General features: G+C 36.1%; 1 protein-coding gene across 4 annotated transcripts in view; it reads right to left on the reverse strand.

Annotated features, from left to right (window-relative positions):
- ARAP2 (ArfGAP with RhoGAP domain, ankyrin repeat and PH domain 2) overlaps nt 1-24,410 on the reverse strand; it is a 179,253-nt gene that overhangs the window by 100,386 nt on the left and 54,457 nt on the right. For all 4 annotated transcript variants that reach the window (XM_033213941.1, XM_033213944.1, XM_033213942.1 and 1 more), the window contains exons 8-10: nt 20,413-20,533; nt 10,907-11,085; nt 499-614 (exon numbers count right to left, since the gene is read on the reverse strand). In XM_033213941.1, the coding sequence (XP_033069832.1) occupies nt 499-614; nt 10,907-11,085; nt 20,413-20,533 (416 nt within the window). The remainder of the gene's footprint in view (nt 1-498; nt 615-10,906; nt 11,086-20,412; nt 20,534-24,410) is intronic.

The raw sequence follows: 24,410 nt of genomic DNA on the forward strand, positions 1-24,410 counted from the left end.
TTTGGATCAATAGGTACTAGGAGATTCATTAAATTTAGTATCATTTGAAGCTGGAGTCCCTAGAGGAAATCATATAGAACAAATGTAATTAGGAATTGATTTTTAAATGAGGGATTGTATTTGATCAGGCTAAAAGAAGATAAATAGCAATACAACTTAAAGACAATGTAATATGTTTTTATTTCATTTCTTCTAAATGAGAAGGAAATTATCACATATTTGTTTTCAAAAAATTAACATACACCATGCCCAGTAAGAAAATTAAGTATTAAGAAATTACTCACATTTCATGAAATAAATATTTTTGCATGTTTTGTGATTATTCAGGTCACTTTTACAAGGTGTTTTTATATAGTGGCTAATGAATTAGACAATATGGAAAGTAGGAAGATAACTTTAAATGGCCTATAAGAGAAAAATCACCACGAACAACATAAAGGTGGATCACCCAAGCTTTCCTATAGTAGTACGAATACAAAATGTTTAAAAATAGCTTACCTGAAACTCCTATAGGGAGTGATTATTTCAAAAGACTGTTTCACAGTTCGGTCCACTTGTTTTACATTTGCTACATTCATAGGAATTATGGTAATACCAAGTCCACTCTTAAAATCCTAGTTTGGAGAAAAACATAAAAAACTATAAAGAAACAAAAAAAAGATTTTGAAAGTATAATTATATTTTCTAAATTCCAATAAATTCTACCAAATTTTACTACAAAATCTGTCTCACTTTAGGTAACCACTTTTAATACATACTAGCACTGGGCCATCTTAAGCTTTACAGCTGGCCTATTTATAGCATATGGGGTTTCTTAGATGTGAAAGATACATTGACTAGGCCACAGAAACTGAACTAGACATGCTTTGCTTTTGAAAGTAGGCACAATATTCACCTTTATCCATTCATTAAAGGAAGCTAAATACTAACTACCTCTTACTATATGCCAAGCAGTTTCCTAGGTGGAAATGATACTAGGAGGTTAGCATCATTACTAGTTATGTAAAAAGATGGGAAAACTGAGGCACAATGGAAGAAGGTTACATGGAAAGTGCAGCTACTTGTATGTGGTAGAAAAGATTTGGAGCTGAATCTGTTTGATTGCTCTTTCCTTGTTTTACTATCTTAGATTACCTCTGCTGTTTGTCATTATTTTTCTCTTCATTTACTCTCAAACAAAAGCATTACTTGTCTTATGAGGTATACAATCTTACCTCATTTTCAATATTTTATTGCTTTTATCTCCCTTCAGTCAGATTCCTAAAATTCCTCTAATACTACTTTGGTATAAAAACTGCCATTTGTTCAAAATCTATAGTTACTACGTTCAACTTGTCTCATGAAAATTCAAAATTGTTCAAAAGGCTACAAGATTCTGCATTCTAAAAGCACTAAAGTTTGCAATATATCATCTACCCATATGGAATTCAGAATGTGACTTATCAATTAAATAATCTCCACACTTTACAAAACAATATGTACATCAAAAAAAAGAATGATCTATTTGAATAAATTCAGACTAAATGTGTTCTGAATTCCTAAATTATGACTAAAGAAAAATAGCAATATTGAAGGCAAAATACAAAAAGAAAAAAATACTGGCCCATTTTCAGTAAGGACACTTGTTAGAGACTGTAAGAGAAGAAAGAAGCCACTCATCTGCCTCTTCTCTTTGTCTCTCCTGCTATAGATGCCAAAAGTAAAAGAAGTATATTCTCCACTCCCCTATACTTAGAAGTGACCATGTGTTGTAGTTTCCTTCAATAAAATTTAAACAACTCCTGGTAGAATGGAGGGGGAGGGGCCGAACAGCCTTGGAAGAAGAAAGCCTTTCGGCCCTTGCCTTTCCATCTTCAGGGGAAGTAACTGCTAGAAGCACAGAAGCCATTTTAAAACTTCACAGTCCTAGAAAAGGGAAGACTGAGGACAAATTCTTAGGCTCTAAGGATGCCAAAGTGAGGACAAGAATAGGGAAAACCCTGTTCTCTGGTAGTACCAACTCTTACTGCCTACACCATGGGATTTGTTAAAACAAATCTCCAGCTAGTGAAGCTCTTCTTCAGGTTTTTGTCATTTAGTACGAATGTGTTCCCGACTTACAAAGTAAGTGGAAAAAAATCATTCTATAACAAATGCCCCCCAACTTGTAAAAGCATCCAGAGTTTCCAGATGCAAATTGTGGGAAAGCCTCTCTTACATTTTTAATATATAAGGTTTTTAGTTAGAATAAGGAAATGACTCATTTAGAAAACAAATCATCAACTGATTTTTTTTTTTTTTTCTGATGAAAGAACAAATGGCTCACTTTACTAGGGGAAACTAGCCAGAAACTGAAAATCAGTGATATAAAAGAAAATATGCAGAAAAATGCTGAGTGCTGTAAAATAATTAGAATGGGAGTATCACACTTCCACTTTGTATACTAAGCCCACTTAATGAAAAATAGCACTTAACATGATCTCTATGGAAGGAAGAAAATCAAGCTTTTCTAATCAGCTGCATTTTAATAAGTTTCAGCCTATTGGCACAGGGTTATACTTGATTCTTAATTTTTTTAATTCCTCAATTATCCACAGCTATGCTCCTGCTGGATCACATACCCATTGGATAAACTCCCAATGCATGTGATTGGGAACTCAAGCTCTCTTTCACAAGTGAAGAAATTAAGTAAGGTAGGAGTAGCAAGATAAGATATTTTTTAAAACAGCTTTTCAATGGCTCACCTTGATACCGGAATAAACTTTAGAATAAATAAATAAACTCTAGAATAAATACTTGGACTGCATGTCCTTCAAACAATTCTCCACAATGAGGTATTTGACAAAAACTGTGTATCAGATCACTCCAGGTTACATTCTCTGATGGGGGCCTCGCCTGCAAGTCCTGTATGTTACTAAGGGCACACATAATACTCTGACCATCATACTAGCAGATAGTAAGAATGACATCCTTTTATGGAAACTGATGAGCCTCATCAAGGCTCCTGCATGAATAGATGCTGCTCATCTCCACAGCAAATCATAAAATGTCTACATGTAAAGCTGTACTTTCTGTTAAAATAAGGGAGTGCTAGCTGGTCAACACCCCAAATTTCTCCCAAACAAGGCAAAGATGAATTTTTTTTTTTTTTTTTGAGACAGAGTCTTGCTCTGTTGCCTGGGCTAGAGTGCAATGGCATGATATCAGCTCACTGCAACCTCAGCCTCCCAGGTTCAAACGATTCCCCTGCCTTAGCGTCCCGAGTAGCTGGGACTACAGGAATGTGCCACCACGCCCAGCTAACTTTTTTTGTATTTCAGTAGAGACGGGGTTTCACCATGTTGGCCAGTATGGTCTCGATTTCCTGACCTCCTGATCTGCCCACCTTGGCCTCCCAAAGTGCTGGGATTACAGGCGTGAGCCACCGCACCACCTACTTAACAGCTGCTTGCCATGGCCATATGGTTTTGAGTAATTAGAATATCTACACAACTGACCAGCATAAACTGACTGTAAAATATACATTAGAGTAACAAAGTAAATGTTAGTGCTCTTGAGAGCTATCATATATGAAACAACTGCATTTTCTGTTAAAAGTTGTGGACATTAATTAAGCCATCATTTTCACAGTATTTAGACAGTATTTAGAACATGTTTAGAATACTTCTCATCCCTAGATACTCATAAAAATTACCTATGGTGATCTCTCCCTCCCACCAGGAGACCCTGATTCCATGAATCTGGGGGCAAAACCTAAGAATGTTTAATTTCCAAAAACAAAAGTACAACCTCATGGCTTTTATATGTGGCCAATGACAAGAAACACTGATTTAGACAGCAAAACCATTATGCAACTAGTTTAGACAGTATAAGTACGCAATATGTAACTGTCAAGACATAAATACTCCTCGCTTTGACCAGGCACTGTGGCTCACACCTTAATCCCAACACTTCGGGAGGCACAGGTGACAGGATTGCTTGAGGCCAGGAGTTCAAGACCAGCCTGCGCAACATAGTGACACCCTGTCTCTACAAACGAAAACCAAAAAGACTCAATTTTATCTGCTTCTGTAGAATACATGCAATCAGAATATACAAAAACCATTTGAAATAATTAAGACTATCAATCTGAAATAAGCAGGCCAGAACAGGATGACATATTGGATTGTTGAGATCCTATTTGTGCTGGGTGGCAACCCCTCTGTTAATGTCCAGAGGTGTTAAAAGCATCCGTCTTCATTAAGCATATAGCATGGACTCTGTAATTGGTTTAATATCTATTTGTGCATGCTATGAAGTTTACAAACAGCTATGAACTCTTGTTTGATTTCCTAGTTCTGTGAAGTTAGCAGAGCAGATACAGTCATTTGTTAATGGGAAAACAGTCTTGGCAAAGCAAAGCAGTGCTTAGTAAGTACCTAGTTGTGCCAGAAACTGTGCTTAGTCCTTGGGCTGCACAAAAGCATAAGTCTGGGTATCTGCCTTAGGGAAGTTTTTGGTGTAAAAATGAGATAACAGAAAAATGCAAAAATGCAGTAAGTGTTATTAAAAAAAAAAAAAAAAAAAAAGCCTGGTGGTAGGCATACTGAATGCAACCCACAAGAGAGAGTTATCTTCCTAACAGGCCTTCCAAAGGTTGTGACATTTGACTGGCCAAAGGACAAAACCCAGACCAGGTTTCTTATTCAGGTATTCCTCTCTCGCTTGTTCACTTATTTGCAAAATAGGGATAACAGTAGTACCTACAGCATCACTTTCGTGAGGGTTAAATTAATGCAATAAAAATGCTTAAAAGAATGCCTGGAACACAGTAAGTGCTACACAAGACTAGCTAACTTTTGTTATTATTATTTTCATTTTATACCTTTTGAATTTGAAGCCAACTGAACATAGTATCTATTTAAAACTTAATTACAAAAAAAAGTCCTGTCCAAAAATAACTAGCAGGCATAAATTTTTAAAAATAGAATGCAATGTGAATGGTAAATGTTCAACTAAATTAAAAATAAATTGCCCATTAACAACAATCTGATTGTGAGCTTTATTCTTATTAAGAAAAATAGGCATGAGCCAGGGATAAGCCAAACTATCAACTTTTAAAATGCTATAAACTGGATTGAAAAAAACAGTAGCACAAAAATTCAGTGGGTAGAGTTTTAGTATTATAGAAAGTAGAAGGCTGAAAATAGATTCTGAAGTAAGCAATATTTTAAATTGAATTTGCTGTGATAGAATGTAGGATGTCAAGAATCATGAATCCCACTAAAGTAACAATGGCTAGGCTTGGCTTCGCAGATCTGGCCACTGCAAGGGTGGTACAATGGCCAGGTGAGCCCTGCAGGTCAGACCTAGGGAGAATCGAAGCTGAGCCAATTACTGGCTGCTTGATCATTGGCAAGTTATTTAGTTTATGTAGACCTCAGTTTCCTCATTTATGAAAATAGTCAGGTCTACCTTACATTATATTATTATAAGAGTAAATAAAGCAACATAAATTAAGGGTCTGATACACCCACTTAATTCTTTCTTTTGAGGGTTCTAAAAGCAGAATTTATCTTCAATATAAATATTTCCATTTTTTAATAATTACAGAAAGTATTCATACCAATGATTCCATATTAAACATTCAGATAGAATTAATGGTAAATACCAAGATACTGAAATAGGTTATTCATATGAATTTGTAGCAACACAACCTGGCAAAAACTACATTTTTAAAACTACACAGTGAAAGAGCAAAATACAAAACTGACTCCTAAACAGAAAAATAAGGAAGGGTTTGTTAACCCCAAATCTGCTGAAATTTCAAACCTATTTTTGGAATTACTGGATGCCAGGTTTCCATGCCAGGAATTTAAGAACTCGGTGCTTAAACATTTGTTGAAAACAGATGTGGCATTGTATGACACTGGCACCAGCTTTCCTGGGAAACACCAGATGCAGAGTTTGGCCAGACACAGAACCCAGAGAATCTGAGGCCACCACCTCCATCCTGCTGCTCCTTTCTGTGCCACACAACCCGTCGCCCTATGAGGTCTATTTAAATTCTATTAGAGTTTCACTCCCATGCCAGAACACCAGGGAACATTATGTTGGGGGGAATGAGGGAGGATGAGTCTCTTGTTATACCCTGATTTGAAAATGTTTAATCAAGTGAGTTTATGTAGTTAAAACCTCAATGCCACAATTATCATCAAATGGATACCAAACCCACCAAGTAAGACATCTGGTTTTAATGAATTCATTAATATTAACATGATATTTAAAAAAGTATCAAGAGAAGAAGGGAGACTGGCTGACAGGACAACAGAACAAATGGAAACCAACGCCAGTTGTCTTAAATCTTCCTCATGTCCATTTGCAGAGATTCCTTTCAACCAGCAATACCACTTATTTAAGAATTCACATATTTAAATTTTTGTCCATATTTGATTACCTTATTTAAACTTTAAAAAATTCTGACTTACACACTATACCTCTATCATTTCAGGATAAATAATTTACAAAATAATTTTTGTTCCAGAATACAGAAGCTCTATTAGCTTTGAACTGATTTAAAAACACTTTAGTTACAGAAACAAAATTTCTACAAAACAAAAACTGACAAATGAAAAGCAAAATAGTTCAGAAAAAAATTGTAGAAAATATGAAGATTCATGTCTCTCTTATATAAAGAGCATAAAGTAATTAGCAAGAAAGCCATAAGATCCCTATAAATAAATGGACAAAGAAGATGAAGAGACAATTTGAGAAAAAATCATTTTAAAAGAGAACTGGAGGAAAAAAAAAAACTCTCCTGTCAAAAAAAACAGTTATAAATGATCATTAATTTAACAAGTTCACCCTACCTATGTTTACTGAGTGCTAGCTTATTGCCTGAGGATATAGCAGTGAATAAAGTAAATATTCACACTGTCGATTTGGGAATATAAAAATGATAAATCTCACACTTTTCAGGTTATAATGTAACTGGATGCCTATCACATAGCTGTAGCATTTTCAATGTAAACTACTCTTGAGGAAGGGGTCATAGGAATTCTTGCCAATAATAATAATCATCATCATCATCAGAAAGGAAGTCAAGGCTACATATTGAAGGTTACCAGAAACCTCATTGATTTATTTAACACTATGTGTTACCCCAACAGGAAGGCCCAGAAAGCAGAGATCTTGTGGGTTACCACTGTACCCCTCATGTCTAGAGCAGTGCCCAGAAATGAGAAAATGCCCCTACATGTGTCACATGGATGAATGAATCCAGAAACATGGTCACTATAGTGTAACCTATACAAACCCAATTACACAGGTCATTTTATACAATGCTGAAATAATAATATGAAAAAAATTGTCATATTATAACACATTGCAGGCATCCAAAACATAAGCAGAGATAAGGAATGGGAGAAAATGTGCAAAAATTAAAGCAGAAAGCAGTTGTGAAATGGTGCTAAATATTTAAGGGATTGCATTTAATTTATGTGATATTAGCACCCCACTGTTTTGCAGCATGGTAATTAGGTAAAGAATCTGAGTCAGTTTCTACTATGCCATTTTCCACCCTAACAAATGTTTTTACAAATCTTTTCATAGTTATTTCCACTTCATCTTAAAGTCTAAAGATAGGCTTTAAGTTGTTTTAAAGAAAACAACTGAGAGCAGTGTTTTACAATGTGTGCTTTTTGGCTCATCCATTACAGAATCACCTGTGGTGCTTTTTGTGAATTCAGATTCTACAAGCCATTTTCAGAAATTGTGAATTAACAAATCTGAAACGAGCTCAGAAATCTTGAATTTTAACTTGCAACTTAAGTAATGGCCTTAGAGATAGTAAGCCATCTCCCTTCCTCACATGATGCCATTTAAACCTAAAGAGACTAACTTAATTACCTGAGCCAATTAATAGTAGAACAAGAATAAAAACCCATAACTGCAACCTCCCAGTCCAATCTTCTTTGCAATAAATGAGATTCCTCTTTAATAACTCCTCAACATTTGCTGTAATAGCTACCCTTCTACCTCTAGCCACTGTCTGTTTACTCTCTCTGGAGTAACTGCCAAAGTAAATTAGTAAAACTATGTATAAATTAGTGGCAAGAAAAATAAAAATAGTTCCTATGTTAGGGTGGTATAGGTCAATTTCATTTTTTTTTATTCTATTCGTGCTATTATGTGGGCGATAAATCCCATTTTAAAATAAAAATAATTAAGCCTTGTTGCATGTCACTAAATTAAATCCAACACAAATTAAGATACAGAGGTTCAAATCTAACATCACTTACATTTTTATGATAAACATATTCATTTCACCATCTTTAAAAAAATACACAAGATTACTGTGTGTGTGTGTGTGTATAAAACTTTTTGAAGTTGAATCAAACCATCTTAGGATTGTTTAGTGCTTTTCCTAAAACACAGGTTGTTGCCCTCACTGGCAGAAAGCCCTCTGACCCATTACTCAGCATATCACCAGGTTTTTCACATGTGCTCCATCAAGGGAGAAAACCAATGGGCAACTTTCCTCTGGGGAAAAAGATATATACCAGGATGCAAAAACAGATGAAAAGGGAATGGTATGCCAGGGTCTGAACGTGGACGGCCTTCCTTATTGGTTCATTCTTGAGTCAACTAGTTCTTTAAGACTGACTAAAGACCAAGTCCCTTAAGACCTGAATCCATGTGATATGATGCAATTAAACACACACACATATACACAGATAGTATACATTTAAAGATGTGTGTGTGTGTGCATATATATATGTTAATGCATAGAAAAGACCTTGTATACAAGCATAAAAAAGTTTACTTATCAAAAGATGGAGAGGGGTTGAGCCTTAATGCTTTAAATTTTAAGGAGAATATACTCATTACTCATGTACATGGAAATGCTTCTAATGCACTGACTTCATTAGATGCCCTTTTTTTGCACCTCTCTGTAACTCCTGTACAACCTGTTACTGCACTGACCTCACCATCCATCATATGTTCTGGTCTTGACTTTTCCTCTTGGAAGACAAGACTTGTGTCCTTATTCTCAGTAAACTCATCATTTTTAGTGTGCCTGACATGGTATACAATGTTTATTGAAGGCATACCCTGAAACTCCTGGACAACTAAATTATTCAGTGAAAGAATCCTTAGGCTATTTCTAAAAGTTCCCAAGTCCGAAAATTTCTCTTCAACCTAGACTTTAAAAAGGCAGTTTGTAGAGTGGTTAAGAAGGTAGACTTAGAGTTATACAGCTCCAGTTTTAAACTCAACTCTGCATTATAAACTGTAATTCCTAGACTTATTACTTAATCCTCATTTTCCTCATCTACAAAACATAGACAAAAAATGTCTTCCTCCTACATTTGTGGTGAAGATTAAAAGGAAATGTCTACAAATTAATTACCATTGTACGTGGTACTCAGCAAATAGTATTCATTACGCTTTTCACACTCAATTCCTAATACTAAAGCAATAATTTCATGTACATTTTCACTAATCAGAAAGTGTTAATAAAACTTTTTAAATATCTATCGTATTCCTAGAGAATAACAGAAACTCAGACAGTTTAATGTGAGCAATGAAATTAATCATATGAACTCTATGCAAGTCTATCAAATCTTGCTATCAGGTCTATGCAAGTGTAAACTGAATACCTCAATTAATTTGGAAGAGTAACTTCCATACTGATACATGCAAATTATGCATTTTTAACCTCCATTCCAATAAGAAAAGTTGCAATCATCTTATTTTGTAGACTGAAATGTTCATATTCAATTTGTACACATTATTAAGCTATTCTTGAGAAATATACTAACTACCCACATTATTAATAAGCCGAGAGTGCTCGATGATGCCTTCAACTGTTAATTGGCTAAGGTATCTTATCCTCCAAAATATTCAATGCGTAAGTTCACACTAAAGTTCAGAGGATGCCTATAGTTAATTGTTCTGAAACTATTTGTTTTGATATTCCTATTTTTCTTATAAAAATAGTCAGCATTTATATTCCAGCTTACTATAACCCATAATAAGGTATCATAAAATGAGTTCATCTTAGGTCAGCTAACTAAAGTGCACAGTTCAACTCCACAATTATTAAGCATCTAATATATTCTAGGCTGAAAGGTTTTAAAAGGAGTTATTCCAACAAAAAGGGTAAATAATTATATATTATACATATTAAAAACATATACATATTAAAAACAAGCAATGTTAGAAAAAAGTCTACGGAATGAAATGAAGCTAACAGGATTTGTTAAAATTTTAGTTTACCATCAGACTCATCAAAACATTTAAATACTCTATTGAGTCCTTTGATATTAATCAAATTTAGTAAACCAATAATTTGAATTGATTTTATTTATGTAGATGTGATATGTGTGTATAGGTAGATGTATGTATGTATGTGCACTTGAATTTGTACTTATATGACATGTGTGTATATATGCATATGTATGTGTGTGTGTGTATATATCTCTCACATACATCTGCTCAAAATAAAACAGACCAATATTCTGAAAACTCAAGCAAATATGTTACCTGTGTTTACCCTACAATTATCTATCAAAAATAAAAGGGTGCAGAATGGGTCCTATTTCATCACCAGCTGTACTGGTTCATTGGTCCTTAATTGTTCTCTCATGTAGTTGTATAATGTTATTTCAACCAAATAATATTTTTCAAAACTTATTTTCAATAATTTTACTTCCTCAATACCATAAAAGGTGATGTCCAGTTTCAAGTTTGATATAGATACTTTCTTGCTGGTGGAGACACCAAGAAAATTCAACAAAATCACTATTTCTTCGTTATATTTAGTGGAGTACACAATGCCAAAACAAGACTCTATAAGTAAAATCACTAATAATTCTTCTAAACAAAACATAGTTGTTACTACAATAAAATAGCAGCAATTTGCAATGACTATAACAGAGCTCACCTGTTCGTTTTTGCAAAGCCACACACTGTTTCCACTTAACACAGTAAAAATTTTTGCCTTATAGCCTCTCAATTCAAGATATCCACATTTCTCAGGTGTAACAACGCCTTGAGACTGTGAGGTAAGGGATTGTGATTTCAGTGCATTTAATAGTGTGCTGATCCAGTCATTTCTCTCCTCTGAAAATAAAGACAGGAGAAAATACATAAATCCATATATAAGTTACATAGATATAGAAACGTCAAGAAGAAATCCACGCTCTTTGCAACACATAAGTGACAGATTCTTTCCACAACTACAATCTAAATGTTACTGTAAACAGACCAATGACTCAATTCTTTGAGGGAAAAGGAGTAACACTATAGAGTTTTCGTGAAATGAGTTTCATTGGCTTTACCTGAGAGTTTATTAGAAGCGCAAAATCTCAGGCCCTACTCCAGACCTGATGAAGCACAGGCTGTATTTTCAAAAGAACTACAGATGCTCCTTATCCCTTTTAATATCTGAGAAGCCCTCTTTTAGATCATTCATTAGATTAGATTTTCTTTTAATAGAAGAATGTGATATTGCTACCAATAATTAACAGCTTTTATGTTTCAAGTCCGTTACTCAAAGACCCCAAAAATCCTACTTCCAAACAATCATTTGGAACCCACTCTAGAGTATGCCTGCTTCAGTGTCACTTTCCCATTCCACTCTCAACACAGTAATTAACAATAGCATTTCACCTGGCAAATTAAAATTTGGTTCTCCTACTCCTTCCACAAAAGCTAAGCGACAGGCATAGGAATTCGATCTAGTCCCCAAAGAGCAATTAAAGCTATAAGTCAAGCAAGATTTGAACACATAATGGAACACAGTAGTATAAATGTCATATAAATGGTATCAAATAATATGTGAGTCAATTGAGATAAGTGATTTGCTGAAGGTCATATAGCAAGTTAGCTTTAAAATAAGCAGAATCAAATGTTTTAACTCTCGAACAACTTTTCTTGGAACCATGGGGGTAAAAAAGAGGTACATGTGGTAGAGATTGAGATGAAGAGCAATTCAAAAGACAAAACTGGAATTTGGAAGAGGGAAGATAATAGGATTCTGAGCAGAGGTTACTATAAGAACAAAGGCAGAAAAACCAACATCCATTCAGGGATAATTTATCAATGAATATATTTATAATTCTGAACTCACACGGAAATAATGGGAATATGACCAGAGAATTCATACTGCCTGTTTAGGAATGTTGTCTTTATTACAAAGGAAAACCATTTCAGCATTCTTAGCAATAAAAAGACATTATGATAATACCGACAATGACAGGTAGACCACACTGGAAGCCTGAAGCTCAGGAACCAGGCAACGGAGACTTAAAATACTGTGAAAATGGAAACAAAATGACTTACAAGGAATTAAGGCATTTAGGATAGTGAAAAAAATTAGTTGTACAAACATGATGGGTGTTGATAAGAAAAACAAATTACTTAGAATGAAAGGTAACATGGCATCAGAAATTGGCCAGGCAAAGGAGAATCCAATTAGTTAACAGAACAACCTCAGGTTTTCAGTGCCGTGCCATGAGCATCCAGGCAGACTGATAGCACTATGTGAACAACAGTAACCTGTACATGAGAAGACCCACGGAAATGAATAAACATGAAGTGTAAAAGGGAAGAAACTGGCAAACCTTGAGGTACAATTATATCTATAAGGCTGGAAATTGGACTATCAGAACACAGCGAGAAGTAGTTGTCAAAGCAAAAGGAAATAAAGCAAAACATACTGAATCACAGGTAGTAAAAGCTTTCACAGGATGAAGGAAGAAGAGAAAGCAGAGCCCAGTTTGGGAAATGGGACAGTTTCTCAGATCCTTCTCAGACAGGTCTGCCCAGTGACTTAATTGTGGATTGAAATAAGTCACCATATTAAACTTACTCATATTTAAACATGAATCCAAAGTTATTTCATAATGAGTCTTACTTTTTCAATTATAATTGTTCTTGTTCACCTTCAAAACTAATAAAAACAGTTGATTGTGTCTTTAATGACCAAAGTCAAAATGTTTATTTATAAACGTATTTAATAGTGCGTTACTGCAGGTGTCACATAATCTTCCAGGAATTGGTGCTTGATAGCTGGGTGTGGTGTCCCACATCTATAATTCCAGCACTCTGGGAAGCTAAGAGGGGAGGATCATTTGAGGTCAGGAGCTCAAGACCAGTCTGGCCAACATGGTGAAACCCAGTCTACACTAACAACACACACAGAAAATTAGCTGGGCATGGTGGCAGGTGCCTGTAAGCCAAGCAACTCGGGACGCTGAGGCATGAGAATCGCTTGAGCCTAGAAGACTAAGGTTGCAGTAAGCCCAGATCGTGCCACTGCACTCCAGCCTGGGCAACAAGAGTGAAACTTCATCTGCCAAAAAAAAAAAAAAAAAATGAGTTCCTGCTTGTTGCAATATATCAGGATGAAATATTTATCAAATGTCCCTAGTATTGTTATACATCCTAAACTAAAAGACATTAAAATATTCAAGTAGCTAAGTCAATGTCAATATGCAGCAGCTATTCTACATTTTTCCATCTGCATAAACAGATCCAGATTGCACTACAATAACTTATTACATTTTCAGTTACAGCAACAGACCTTCCACTTAACTTGGTTATTACTCGTGATCATTAGTTTCACACAAGATATTCCTGCCGAGTAAATGGTACATAATGGTTGTTTGTTTGTTTCTTTATTTGTGCTAATCCATATAAACCACTGTGTTTGAAATGTAGGTCATAATTTAATGAGTTGGGCCTAAGTGTCTATGGCTTTTAGATTACTGCTAGCATATATTTCAGTTTCTCAGGAATTAATTTAAAACTGGCAATTGCACCTGTTGGAATTAAGCTTACTTTGCCTGAATTTCAACACATAGCCTAGAAGAATTATCTAGCTCCTGAGGGCCTCAGTTACTAAGAGGAAGTAAACAATCAAGACGAAGAACAGGAATTAATAGTAACATTCAGTTTATTCTGAACTACCCATGCCAATGGAAAGAAACAATGGAACAGATAATCCAAATACAATAAAACAGATTACAAGTGTCATCTGTATTCGCCCATACAATGTGTGCATCCTGAGATATGGGGGAATATGCTTTGATAAGTCACAACATTCCAAACCAAATAATGATTTCCTGTTGGACAAGAGCCTAGGGCAAACTTAGATACTGTGCTAGCTTTTGCTTGTTCTTCAAACCAAGATACTTCTTATTCTTTCCAATAACAAATATCTATTGAGTGTCTATCTTGATCTTAGCACTGTGCTAAGCACCATTTCTTCAGGAAACAAGCTCTGACCTAGATATGACTTGTCTCTAAGAATAGCATTCCAGGCTGGACAAAAAGAAAGGGAGGGGAGAAAACAAAGAATAAGTGTTGAAATTGCCATTTTTTTGTGATTATGCTAGAATGTAAATAAAATACAATAGCAAATTCCTAAAACCTCAAATCAGTTCTTGATGGTTTGAGGAACGGCAGCTTAGAGCATAAGAACAATAATAATAAAAAAAGAGGTTTAAGAAAAATTGAGACAATATTCTCTGGACTACTGGGTTTAGCAGTAGGCATACTCCTTAGTAACAAGGGATTGGTTACACTAGAGATTACTACATAAGGGCCACGCAAAACATCAACAACATTATCTAATAAAGTTTAGCTGGACCTTTACTTTTGATATGATAATATGATCTAACTAAAGTTCCCTCAATGAAATTCCTGATCAATATCAGAGAAAGAAGTAGTGCCTGCACCTAAGGATTGTTCTTCAAATTGATAACCACTCACTTGTACAAATATTCACTAAGCCTACTATGTTCCAAAACCCATTCTGAATACCAGGAATGGAACAGTGAACAAGACTGACCATGACCTTACTCTCCTGGAAGTTTACACGCTAGTGAAAGGAGGAAGGCAATATAAACTTAAATATACATTACAAAGTGGCAAGTGCAATTGGTAACATAAACACAAGATGAGGGGCCCAGGGAGTGTTATTTTGCACAGGGTACATAAAAAGCATCAGAAGAAGGGGATGGTTAACCAAAAACCTAAAGGAAGAGGAAGTAAAGAAGCAGTTCCCAGCTGAGGAGCAGGCAGAGGAAGAGCATTCCAGGATAAGGTGAACATGTAACAAGGCCCTGAGACAACAGCAGATTTGGTATATTCAAGGAACAAAAGGCCCCTGTAGGTGAACCAACCATAGTACAGGAGAAAGGGAACAGAAAAAGATAGGACAGAAAGACCAGGGCCAGATCATGCAGGGGTTTTTGGACATCATAAGTACTTTTTACTCTCAGTAAGATGCAGAAACCGGCTGGGCGCAGTGGCTCACTCCTGTAATCCCAGAACTTTGGAAGGCCAAGGCGGGCAGATCACGAGGTCAGGAGATGGAGACCATCCTGGCTAACATGGTGAAAATCTCATCTCTACTAAAAATACAAAAAATAGCTGGGCGTGGTGGCGCACACCTGTAGTCCCAGCTACTCGGGAGGCTGAGGTAGAAGAATCACTTGAACCTGAGAGGTGGAGGTTGCAGTGAGCCACAATCGTACCACTGCACTCCAGCCTGTGGGACAGAGCAAGACTCCATTTCAAAGGGAGGAAAAAAAAAAAAAAGATGCAGAATCCATGGAGCATGTAAAGTGAACTGACATGATTTGACTTTCTTACTGAATAATTGCTCTGACAAGTACAGGAAAAATATGACAACAGTTGATCATGAGAGATGATTAAAACAATCCTGATAGCAGTGGAGTTGTTGAGAATTGGTCAGCATCTAAACACACTTTCAAAGTCAAACTGACAAGATTTGCTGATGGACTAGATGTGAAGTGAGAAGAAAAAGATTCAAGAATAACTCCACACTTCATGGCCTGAGCACCTGAGGCTTCTATTTGCTGAGATGAGGAAGATTACAAGGGAGAAAGTCTGGCTGAGCGGGTGGAAATGGGAATTTTGATACATTAAGTGTGAGGTGCTACTAGGCAGCCATGTTGACATGTCAAGTAGGCTGCTGGATATGACCGTGGAGTACAGGAACAGGTCAGAGACGGAGATACATATTTGACATCAGTCACCCTAAAACCAAGAGATTGCCTTCAAAACCAGACTTGCGGCCCCACAATTGAATATTTTAAACAGAATTTTTAGTCCTACCAAGTTCCTAAAATACATTATGTCAGAAACTTCCAGAATATCATGAAGTCTTCAAAGGAAACACTTAGCAAATCATCATTAATGAGATTAAGGAGGGTGAGTAAGTAAAGGGATAGTAAATGTTTCATGCCTTGCTTATAAAAACATTGATGATTTCAAAAGAGGTAAGAGTCTGCTTGCCCAAAACAACTAAGGGGGGGGGCATTTATATGTTCTTCTAAAAATTTTTTTAATTAAAACAAAGACTTTTCAGTATCAGTATCAGAGCTGCCATTGGATGACTGTATGATGTTGTCTAAAAGCAGAACTGAGAGACACCCACAGGGTCTAGAATCTGCTAAGGTGGAGAGAAGCACAGGGCCTGCAGGTGAGCACCAGTTCTGAAAATGGGCTTGGAAAGGGAATGCCCGCTCAAAATTCTTAAGCTCTCTTCTAACCATGAGAAGTGTGCACTCAAAACATCGTGAGTGTTTTGAAGTATCATATCTCCATGTGTGACTACAGGTGCAAAGGAATACAGACTGATTGGAGAGATCAATAGCTGTTATGACCCACAGACCAATTCCAGTGACTCTGCTTCAGAACAACAGGAGTCAGACCAAATTTTGTACTTGGGGAAGTGTTCTTTTTAAATGTTATTATTTCAAAAAATTCACTTGCAACTAAGAGAAGAACAATATTTCATTAGGAAATTGGTGGTGGGGGGGGGGAGGGAATAGAAGCCTTAGAAAACTTGCAGGGAAAAGATTCCAAACTATATATGTTCCAAACTATAATCCTGTCTTAGTAACACCAGGGGGTGATGCAGCAGTTTAGATATAATAACACTGGTCAGGGAAAACAAAGAATAGCTATTGTAGATAGGTCAAAGCCTTTTCACCAAAAATAAAGAATCCGTATCTGTTAAGATGTCAAAACTTTTTCCTTTTTGTTCTAAACTTTGATTTTGCTTCTTCCCTCAATCAAAATAGACTTTAATTTAGCTTAAAGTTCATTAAGTCAAAGTCCTTAAGCCACTATAGTTGATCTACCAATTCCCACAAAATAAAAATAATCAACCATTTGTATACATGGAAGGAAAAAAGATAACTTAATAAAACATATTTAGTATACTGTTGAAAGTTCCATACTACATATAGATACATAAACATATACATATATATGTACACACACCTCTACACACATTTATTTTTAAAATCGTGAGTTGTTACTATGTAAAAATAACTTTCAATCAAAGTAACTCATTCAGTAGTTCCATGTGTATACAGTGTTTTCACTGAAGCAATATGTCTATGGTTTCAAAAATTAAAGACCTACAACTTATTTTAAAAACAACAAATTTATACTGAAGTTTTGAAATTTTTATACTGTCCTAAGTTTATATAACGAAGATGAACTATACATCACAGAAGGATTTATCTGTCAATTGTGAACATGCAACTTTTAAACATGTGTGGGTTGGTACACTCTACTTAAATAAAACGTGTCTGTTTAACTTCGTAAATATGGCTAAACAGATTTTCATACAAGTTGGAAGCTTTATTTAGTATGTCTATCTTAAAATGCAGGCTATGTAGCAATGTGAAATTTATTTGGAGAGGCCAAGAGAAAGGTGATAAGCACCTCAAAAAAACAGGCAGCTACCTTTCATGGTGGTGGAAACCAAACCATAAGGAAAGACTGCCAGGATAGTCATTCAAGAGAAGCAATGCCACGTGCTTCAAGAAATACAGTAAGAGAAAAACTGTGATTTCAAATGGAAGTCCCATATCAAGTATCACAACTGTGGAAAATTTTCTGAATTTCAGGCAGTAATTCACAAAAAGTGGCTCCTCATATATGCAGGTAATTCTAGGTAAAATGCTTGAGGGCAGGGGTTTGCAAACTTTTTCTTTGAAAAATCAAATAGTAAACATTTTAGGCTTTACTGGCCGCAGTCTGTGCCACAACTACTCAGTGATACCACTGAGTGAGAATGAATGAGAAATGAATGAATGACAATGGTTGTTATCTAACAAGACTTCATTTACAAAAACAGGCACTGAGCCAGGTTAAGGCTGCAGATCAGTTTGCTGACTCCTACTCTGGGACTCTAGCTTTAGTTCAACATTATTTTTAAATACCAAATAAGAAACTTTCTTTGTTACATCTATACACTATGTACATAGATAGATATGTTTCACAACATAACACCTACTGTAAGCAATGCACTTTGATATTTATTATTTTCTGTTTGGGGTTTGTCTTTTGATTGAGGGAGAGTGTTTCTGGTGACATCATAAACCACTAAGTTGATCTCAGTAATCCACAGTTTGAACCACGCTGCTCCAGTGTGAAGGCCTGCTGGAATGTACCCATTTACTGAGTACCCCAAGAAACAATGGAAACGTTTTAGTGGTATATAATATTTACTGACTGCTTTTTATGTGTTATGCACTGACATACGTACCAGGAATCTAGCAGTTTAAAATAAAGAAAATGTTGCCCCATAATAGTTAACACTGTAGTCATTTCCAACTGGTGGTGAACACTCTTATCTGTAAAAATTGGATAATAATGGCCGGGCACAGTGGCTCATGCCTGTAATCCCAGCACTTTGGGGGGCCGAGGCGGTCAGATCACCTGAGGTCGGGAATTCAAGACCAACCTGACCAACATGGTGAAACCCCGTCTCTACTAAATACAAAAAAAAAATATTAACTGGGCATGGTGATGCTTGCCTGTAGTCTCAGGTACTTGAGAGGCTGAGCCAAGAAAATCGCTTGAACCCAGGAGACGGAGGTTGCAGTGAGCCAAGATTGCACTGTTGCACTCAAGCCTGGGCAACAAGAGTGAAACTCCATCTCAAAAAATAAAGGATAATAATTGTAATACTACCTACATTATAAGACTGTTGTGAAAATGTAGAATTAGCAAAGTGTCTGGTACATATCAGGTATTCAGTCAATTTCCCATACCATTATTATTCAAATAATTAAAGCACAAAGAAGTACTTTTAAAATCAGGTTGAATTATATATCTATTCCTAAATAAAAGTTGTCCATAAGTTAAAATCATAATTCTTAATGAGATGGTATTACCTAAATTAATAAAACTAGTAAATTTATAGTAATGACATATTACGATACTCAAATAAAATACACAACAGAGAACTTTTAACTTCTCTGGCTCCTCCCTCACCCTTATTCAAACAAAATTCAGAAAAGCTTTCTCTATACACATGTAAACTCAATCCAGAAAACATGTGCCATCTTTGGGATCAGCTTTTACCATTAAGTGTCCCATAGATTATGTAGATGAAAAGAATTCAAGAAATATAAAAGATGCTCCTAAATCTACAATGGAATGATTACTGTGCCTGTGCAGTCAGCTAAAGCAGGGGTCCCCAAACCCCAGGCCACAGACTGGTACCATTACATGGTCTGTTAGGAACAGGGCCACACAGCAGGAGGTGAGCAGCAGGCAAGCCAGCGAAGCTTCATCTGCATCTACAGCCACTCCCACCACTGGCATTACTGCCTGAGCTCCACCTCCTGTCAGATCACCGGTGGCATTAGATTCTCACAGGAGTACAAACTCTACCATAAAATACGCATGCAGGGAATCTAGGTTGTGTGTTCCTTATGAGAGTCTAATGCCTGATGATCTGTCACTGTCTCCCATCAGCCCTAGATGGGGCCATCTAGTTGCAAGAAAATAAGCTCAGACATCCCACTGATTCTACATCATGGTGAGTTGTATAAGTATTTCATTATATACAATGTAATAATAATAGAATTAAAGCACACAATAAACGTAATGTGCTTCAATCGTCCAGGAACCATCTCCCCACAACCAGTTCATGGAAAAGCTGTCTTCCACGAAACCAGTCCCTGGTGCAAAAAGGTTGGGAGTCACTGAGCTAAAGCCTGCCATAAATGTCCATAAAACCAACTAATAGTTAGAAAAATTGTTTTTGCGTATCAAATAACCATTTTGCATTATTAAAACAACATCTCAAAGGCTAGCTCCATGAAAGCAGATAATTTTGTCCACTTTTTTTCACAACTGTATACCCAGAACGTATGAGTCCTCAGCACACAATAGCTTCTCACTAAATATTTGTTGCATGAAAAAGAAAACAAATAACTTGTCAACTTATTTATGTTTTAACATTATGCATTTGAAAAATTAATTTTAAAATGTAAATTATGAAAAAGTAATATATTTAAAGGTTTCTTGACATTCCTAGTCTAACTGGTTTATTAATATGATTAGTCATAAATTAATGTAAGTATTTCATGGGGACAAAAAAAATCTTACCTTCTTTTTCTACTCTAAAAACAAAAGTTCTTTGTGTTGTAACAACTTCAAATTTGTTGTCTCCTTGAACTCGTACTGTTGATATAGCAGAAAGGGGAATTATTCCTTTTGAATACATCTCCTGTATTGGTCAGAAAAAAAGAGAAGACATATGAAAATGAAATTCTCTTGATCTTATCAAAAAGGAATGGCACACTATTTACAACTGCTTCTCTTTTATAATTTCAATCCAAATTTTTTAAATGACATACAAATAATACGTCCAGTCATACTCTCAAGTAATATCTAAGAAAAGAAACTATTAAATGTCCCCTTCTTTGAAGTGAGATGTCTTTTCAACTTTCTCTTCATCTGGAATTAAAAGAGAAAGAATCAAATACAAGCAATCCTACTAGACTAGCAATACAGAATTCCAAAAACCAGCAGCATGCTCTTTAAAACCATCTGCTCAATATGATTTTATGGTGTTTGCAGGCATCTGCTGGCCACAACAGGTACTGTAACTGAACCATTTTAAAACAAGTCTGTCACATATTTGGAACCAAAATATACCTTAAACACATACTGGGTTTTCTAAATTAACCATGTTACTCAAAGCTCTGACGATGAGCATCTCAACCTCACACTGAATCATTTTAATGTTTACTCTCCAACGAAAAAAGAATAAAAAAGACAGATTTGTCTGTTTCCAAACAGCATATAAGTATTACAAATTTTGTTTAAAAAAAAGGTCATTCTTAGGACTTTGATAACTTTTTATCCACCTTCATTTTCCTGGACCCTCTAAAATCATGTCGTGATAACTACTGCACATCAACTCTTGATAATTTCTGGGTCTCGTGTTGGAAAGAAAATTCAGAGTGCTTATACTTTCAAGGAGCCTCAAAATGAAAAGCCAGCTAATGCAATGAGAGAAGAGTTTAAAACTGAGTAAAAACTAAGGGATATAAAAGTACAAAGATGGAAAATCTCAATTCTGCTTAAAGGCTGTGAGGGATATCTTTACAAACATGGTGGTATTTAATCCTGACTTTTAAAAAAAACCTTAATTTTAAGCAGATAGACAAGTGTGTGGGAGGCATTCTGGTCAAAAAGACCGAATAATGGAGGCGTAAAGCAGAGAAATAAGAGAACAACAATGTAGAGTCAAAAGACAGGAGACTGATAACGCATACCAAGGCCACATTATAGAAGGTCTGGAATATTAGAAGAGTTTGGATACATCCTCAAGGGATTTCTTTTTCTCTTCCCTTCCATAGCATTATCCTTGGAACCCACACTTTTGAGCAGGTCCCAGATATAACTGTTTCGGAAAAAAAGCAAACCATTCCATGCAGGAAGCAAGTATTAAATTTAATATTTCTCCTAGCCATAAACTCCTGCCTTAGCAATGGTAAGGGACAGTCATCATTAGCATCATGGAATTCTACCAGAAGGATATCCTCTTCTGCTATTTAAGGAGATACACTATATCATCATGGCATTATCTCTGAGTATTTTTTAAAGTTTCTTCTCCTTCACTAGCTCTGTTACAGTCTCCCATCCCTGACTTTATTTATCCATCAAAATCCTATCCATTCTTTAATGTAACCTTAAATACGAATGCAGTGAAGGCTCTCCTATGTCCTCCCATGCAGCCAAAACTGAGTATGGTATATGAGCTATGATTCAGGAAGATGAATGGGCAACCTTATACAGAAAAGACAGAAGGAGGTCAAGAAATAAGCACTTAGTAAACAACTTATTTCTTCTCCTTTTTACTTTATCTTCTCTCCCTATAAAAATCCCTTTCCACTATTTTTTAAAATTTTTTAAATTAACACATAATTGTTCATATTTATGGGATACATGGTGACGTTATGATACAGTGATGTCATGATACCTATAAAGTGTAATGATCAGATCAGGTAATGGGCATATCCACCATGTCAAATATTCATCATCTCTCTGTGTTGGAAACATTCAATATCCTCCTTATGGCTATTTGAAACTATATTAAATTAGTGTTAACTACAGTTATCCTACAGTGCTATAGAACACTAGGACTTATTCCTCCTCTCTAGCTGTAAGTTTCTGCCCTTTACAAATCTCTCCCTATGCCCTCCTTCTTCCTACCCTTCACAGCTTCTAGTATTCTCTGTACTACTTTTTACTTTGGTAAGATTCACTGTGAAAAAAGCTTCCTCATGAGTGAGAATATATACTGTTTAACGTTCTGTTCCTGGTTTATTTCGCTTAATATAATGTCTTCCAGCTCTACCAACTTTATTCAGAGTAATCTAAAATTTCTCTCTTCCTTTCTTACCTATTAATTTCACTCAATTTCACTGCCATATTTCAAGTAATCAATAGTTTATGTAACTATCTCATACGTACCACAAACTTTAAAACTGAATTTACTTTCACCTGAAGACTTACGCTCTCTTTATACCTCTCCATTAAAATATCAACTCTTCTAGTCCATCTGAAATAGAATGATGTCATCTTTGACCTTTGCTGGTTCCTTTGCACCCACATAACTTGCATTCTCCCCACATCTAGAATCAACTTCCTTCCCACCACTCACCAACTCTGAATTACTGTCACATTGGTTTTCTTGAGGTTTCCTGAATACATCACATTTCTACCCAAGCCAGTGCCTTTGCATACACTTGCTCTGCAAGGAATTGTTTTCACACCCATCTGCACATACTTACGGCCTCCTCCTCCTTCATATTTCAGCATAAATATATCCTCCTGAAGAAAGCCTCACTGACCAGCACAATCTCTCAGGCCCCTCATCCTCACAGATAACCCTAATTTAAGCTAACAACAACTTGAATTTTTTCCTTTATAACAATTATTCATTGTAATTTAAACAGTGACTTTATATTTACCCATGTGATCATTTGATTAATATAGTCTCCCCAAATAGGCTTCAAGTCATTTATCTATGTTCCTCACCATGTTTCATGTAGTTAATACTATAGAAATATATTCTGAATGGCTCATTTTTAATATTTCTTGAAATTCATTTCTTATCACTTCTGCTGAGCCTCCACTGAGCCTATACATTAGTTTACATGCTAATAAATTAACACCTGGCCGGGCGCGGTGGCTCAAGCCTGTAATCCCAGCACTTTGGGAGGCCGAGACGGGCGGATCACGAGGTCAGGAGATCGAGACCATCCTGGCTAACACGGTGAAACCCCGTCTCTACTAAAAAAAAATACAAAAACTAGCCGGGCGAGGTGGCGGGCGCCTGTAGTCCCAGCTACTCAGGAGGCTGAGGCAGGAGAATGGCGTGAACCCAGGAGGCGGAGCTTGCAGTGAGCTGAGATCCGGCCACTGCACTCCAGCCCGGGCGACAGAGCGAGACTCCGTCTCAAAAAAAAAATAAATAAAAATAAATAAATAAATAAATAAAAATAAAAATAAATTAACACCTGGCTTAGTGCAACAGTCTTCTGATTTGCCTCTCTACTTTCAGTTTGTTTTCCTTCTGAATTTTCCTGCATATTATTTTTCAAATGTCATATGTTGGAGAAAATAAAGAAAAGACTCATGGAGGTGAATAACAAGATGGGTTTGATGTTTGCACAGAATGTTGATGGATGGCAATGGCTGGGGAGTCTCAGACGGAAGAACAAAAACACAAGGGGAACATGTAGGAAAAGACATCCTCCAGTTTCCCATAGTGTATACTCAGTCACTGTTTAAAAAGATCATTAGGCAGAGACAGATGACATGATTGGCTTAACAAAGGAAACCCTACAAACGCAAGTAGGTTAAAATGGCAATACAAGGCCAAAACTAGACCAATAAGTGCTCTAGAAACTCAAAAGAGGAAGATAACATCTTTCCACTGTCGGTCAACCTAAGGAGGTGGGAAAAGGCACAGCATCTTTGGGGACAGTGTAAAAGCTCCTCTCCTCTAAGTCTGTAGTGGCTGAGACCAGACAGCAGGAATTAGAATGCCTAAAAACATTTACAGTTTATCCCCTACGTGATCTGTTTCC

Source organism: Trachypithecus francoisi, unplaced genomic scaffold (genome assembly GCF_009764315.1).
Source record: "Trachypithecus francoisi isolate TF-2019V2 unplaced genomic scaffold, Tfra_2.0 Lachesis_group1, whole genome shotgun sequence".
NCBI classification, from domain to species: domain Eukaryota; kingdom Metazoa; phylum Chordata; class Mammalia; order Primates; family Cercopithecidae; genus Trachypithecus; species Trachypithecus francoisi.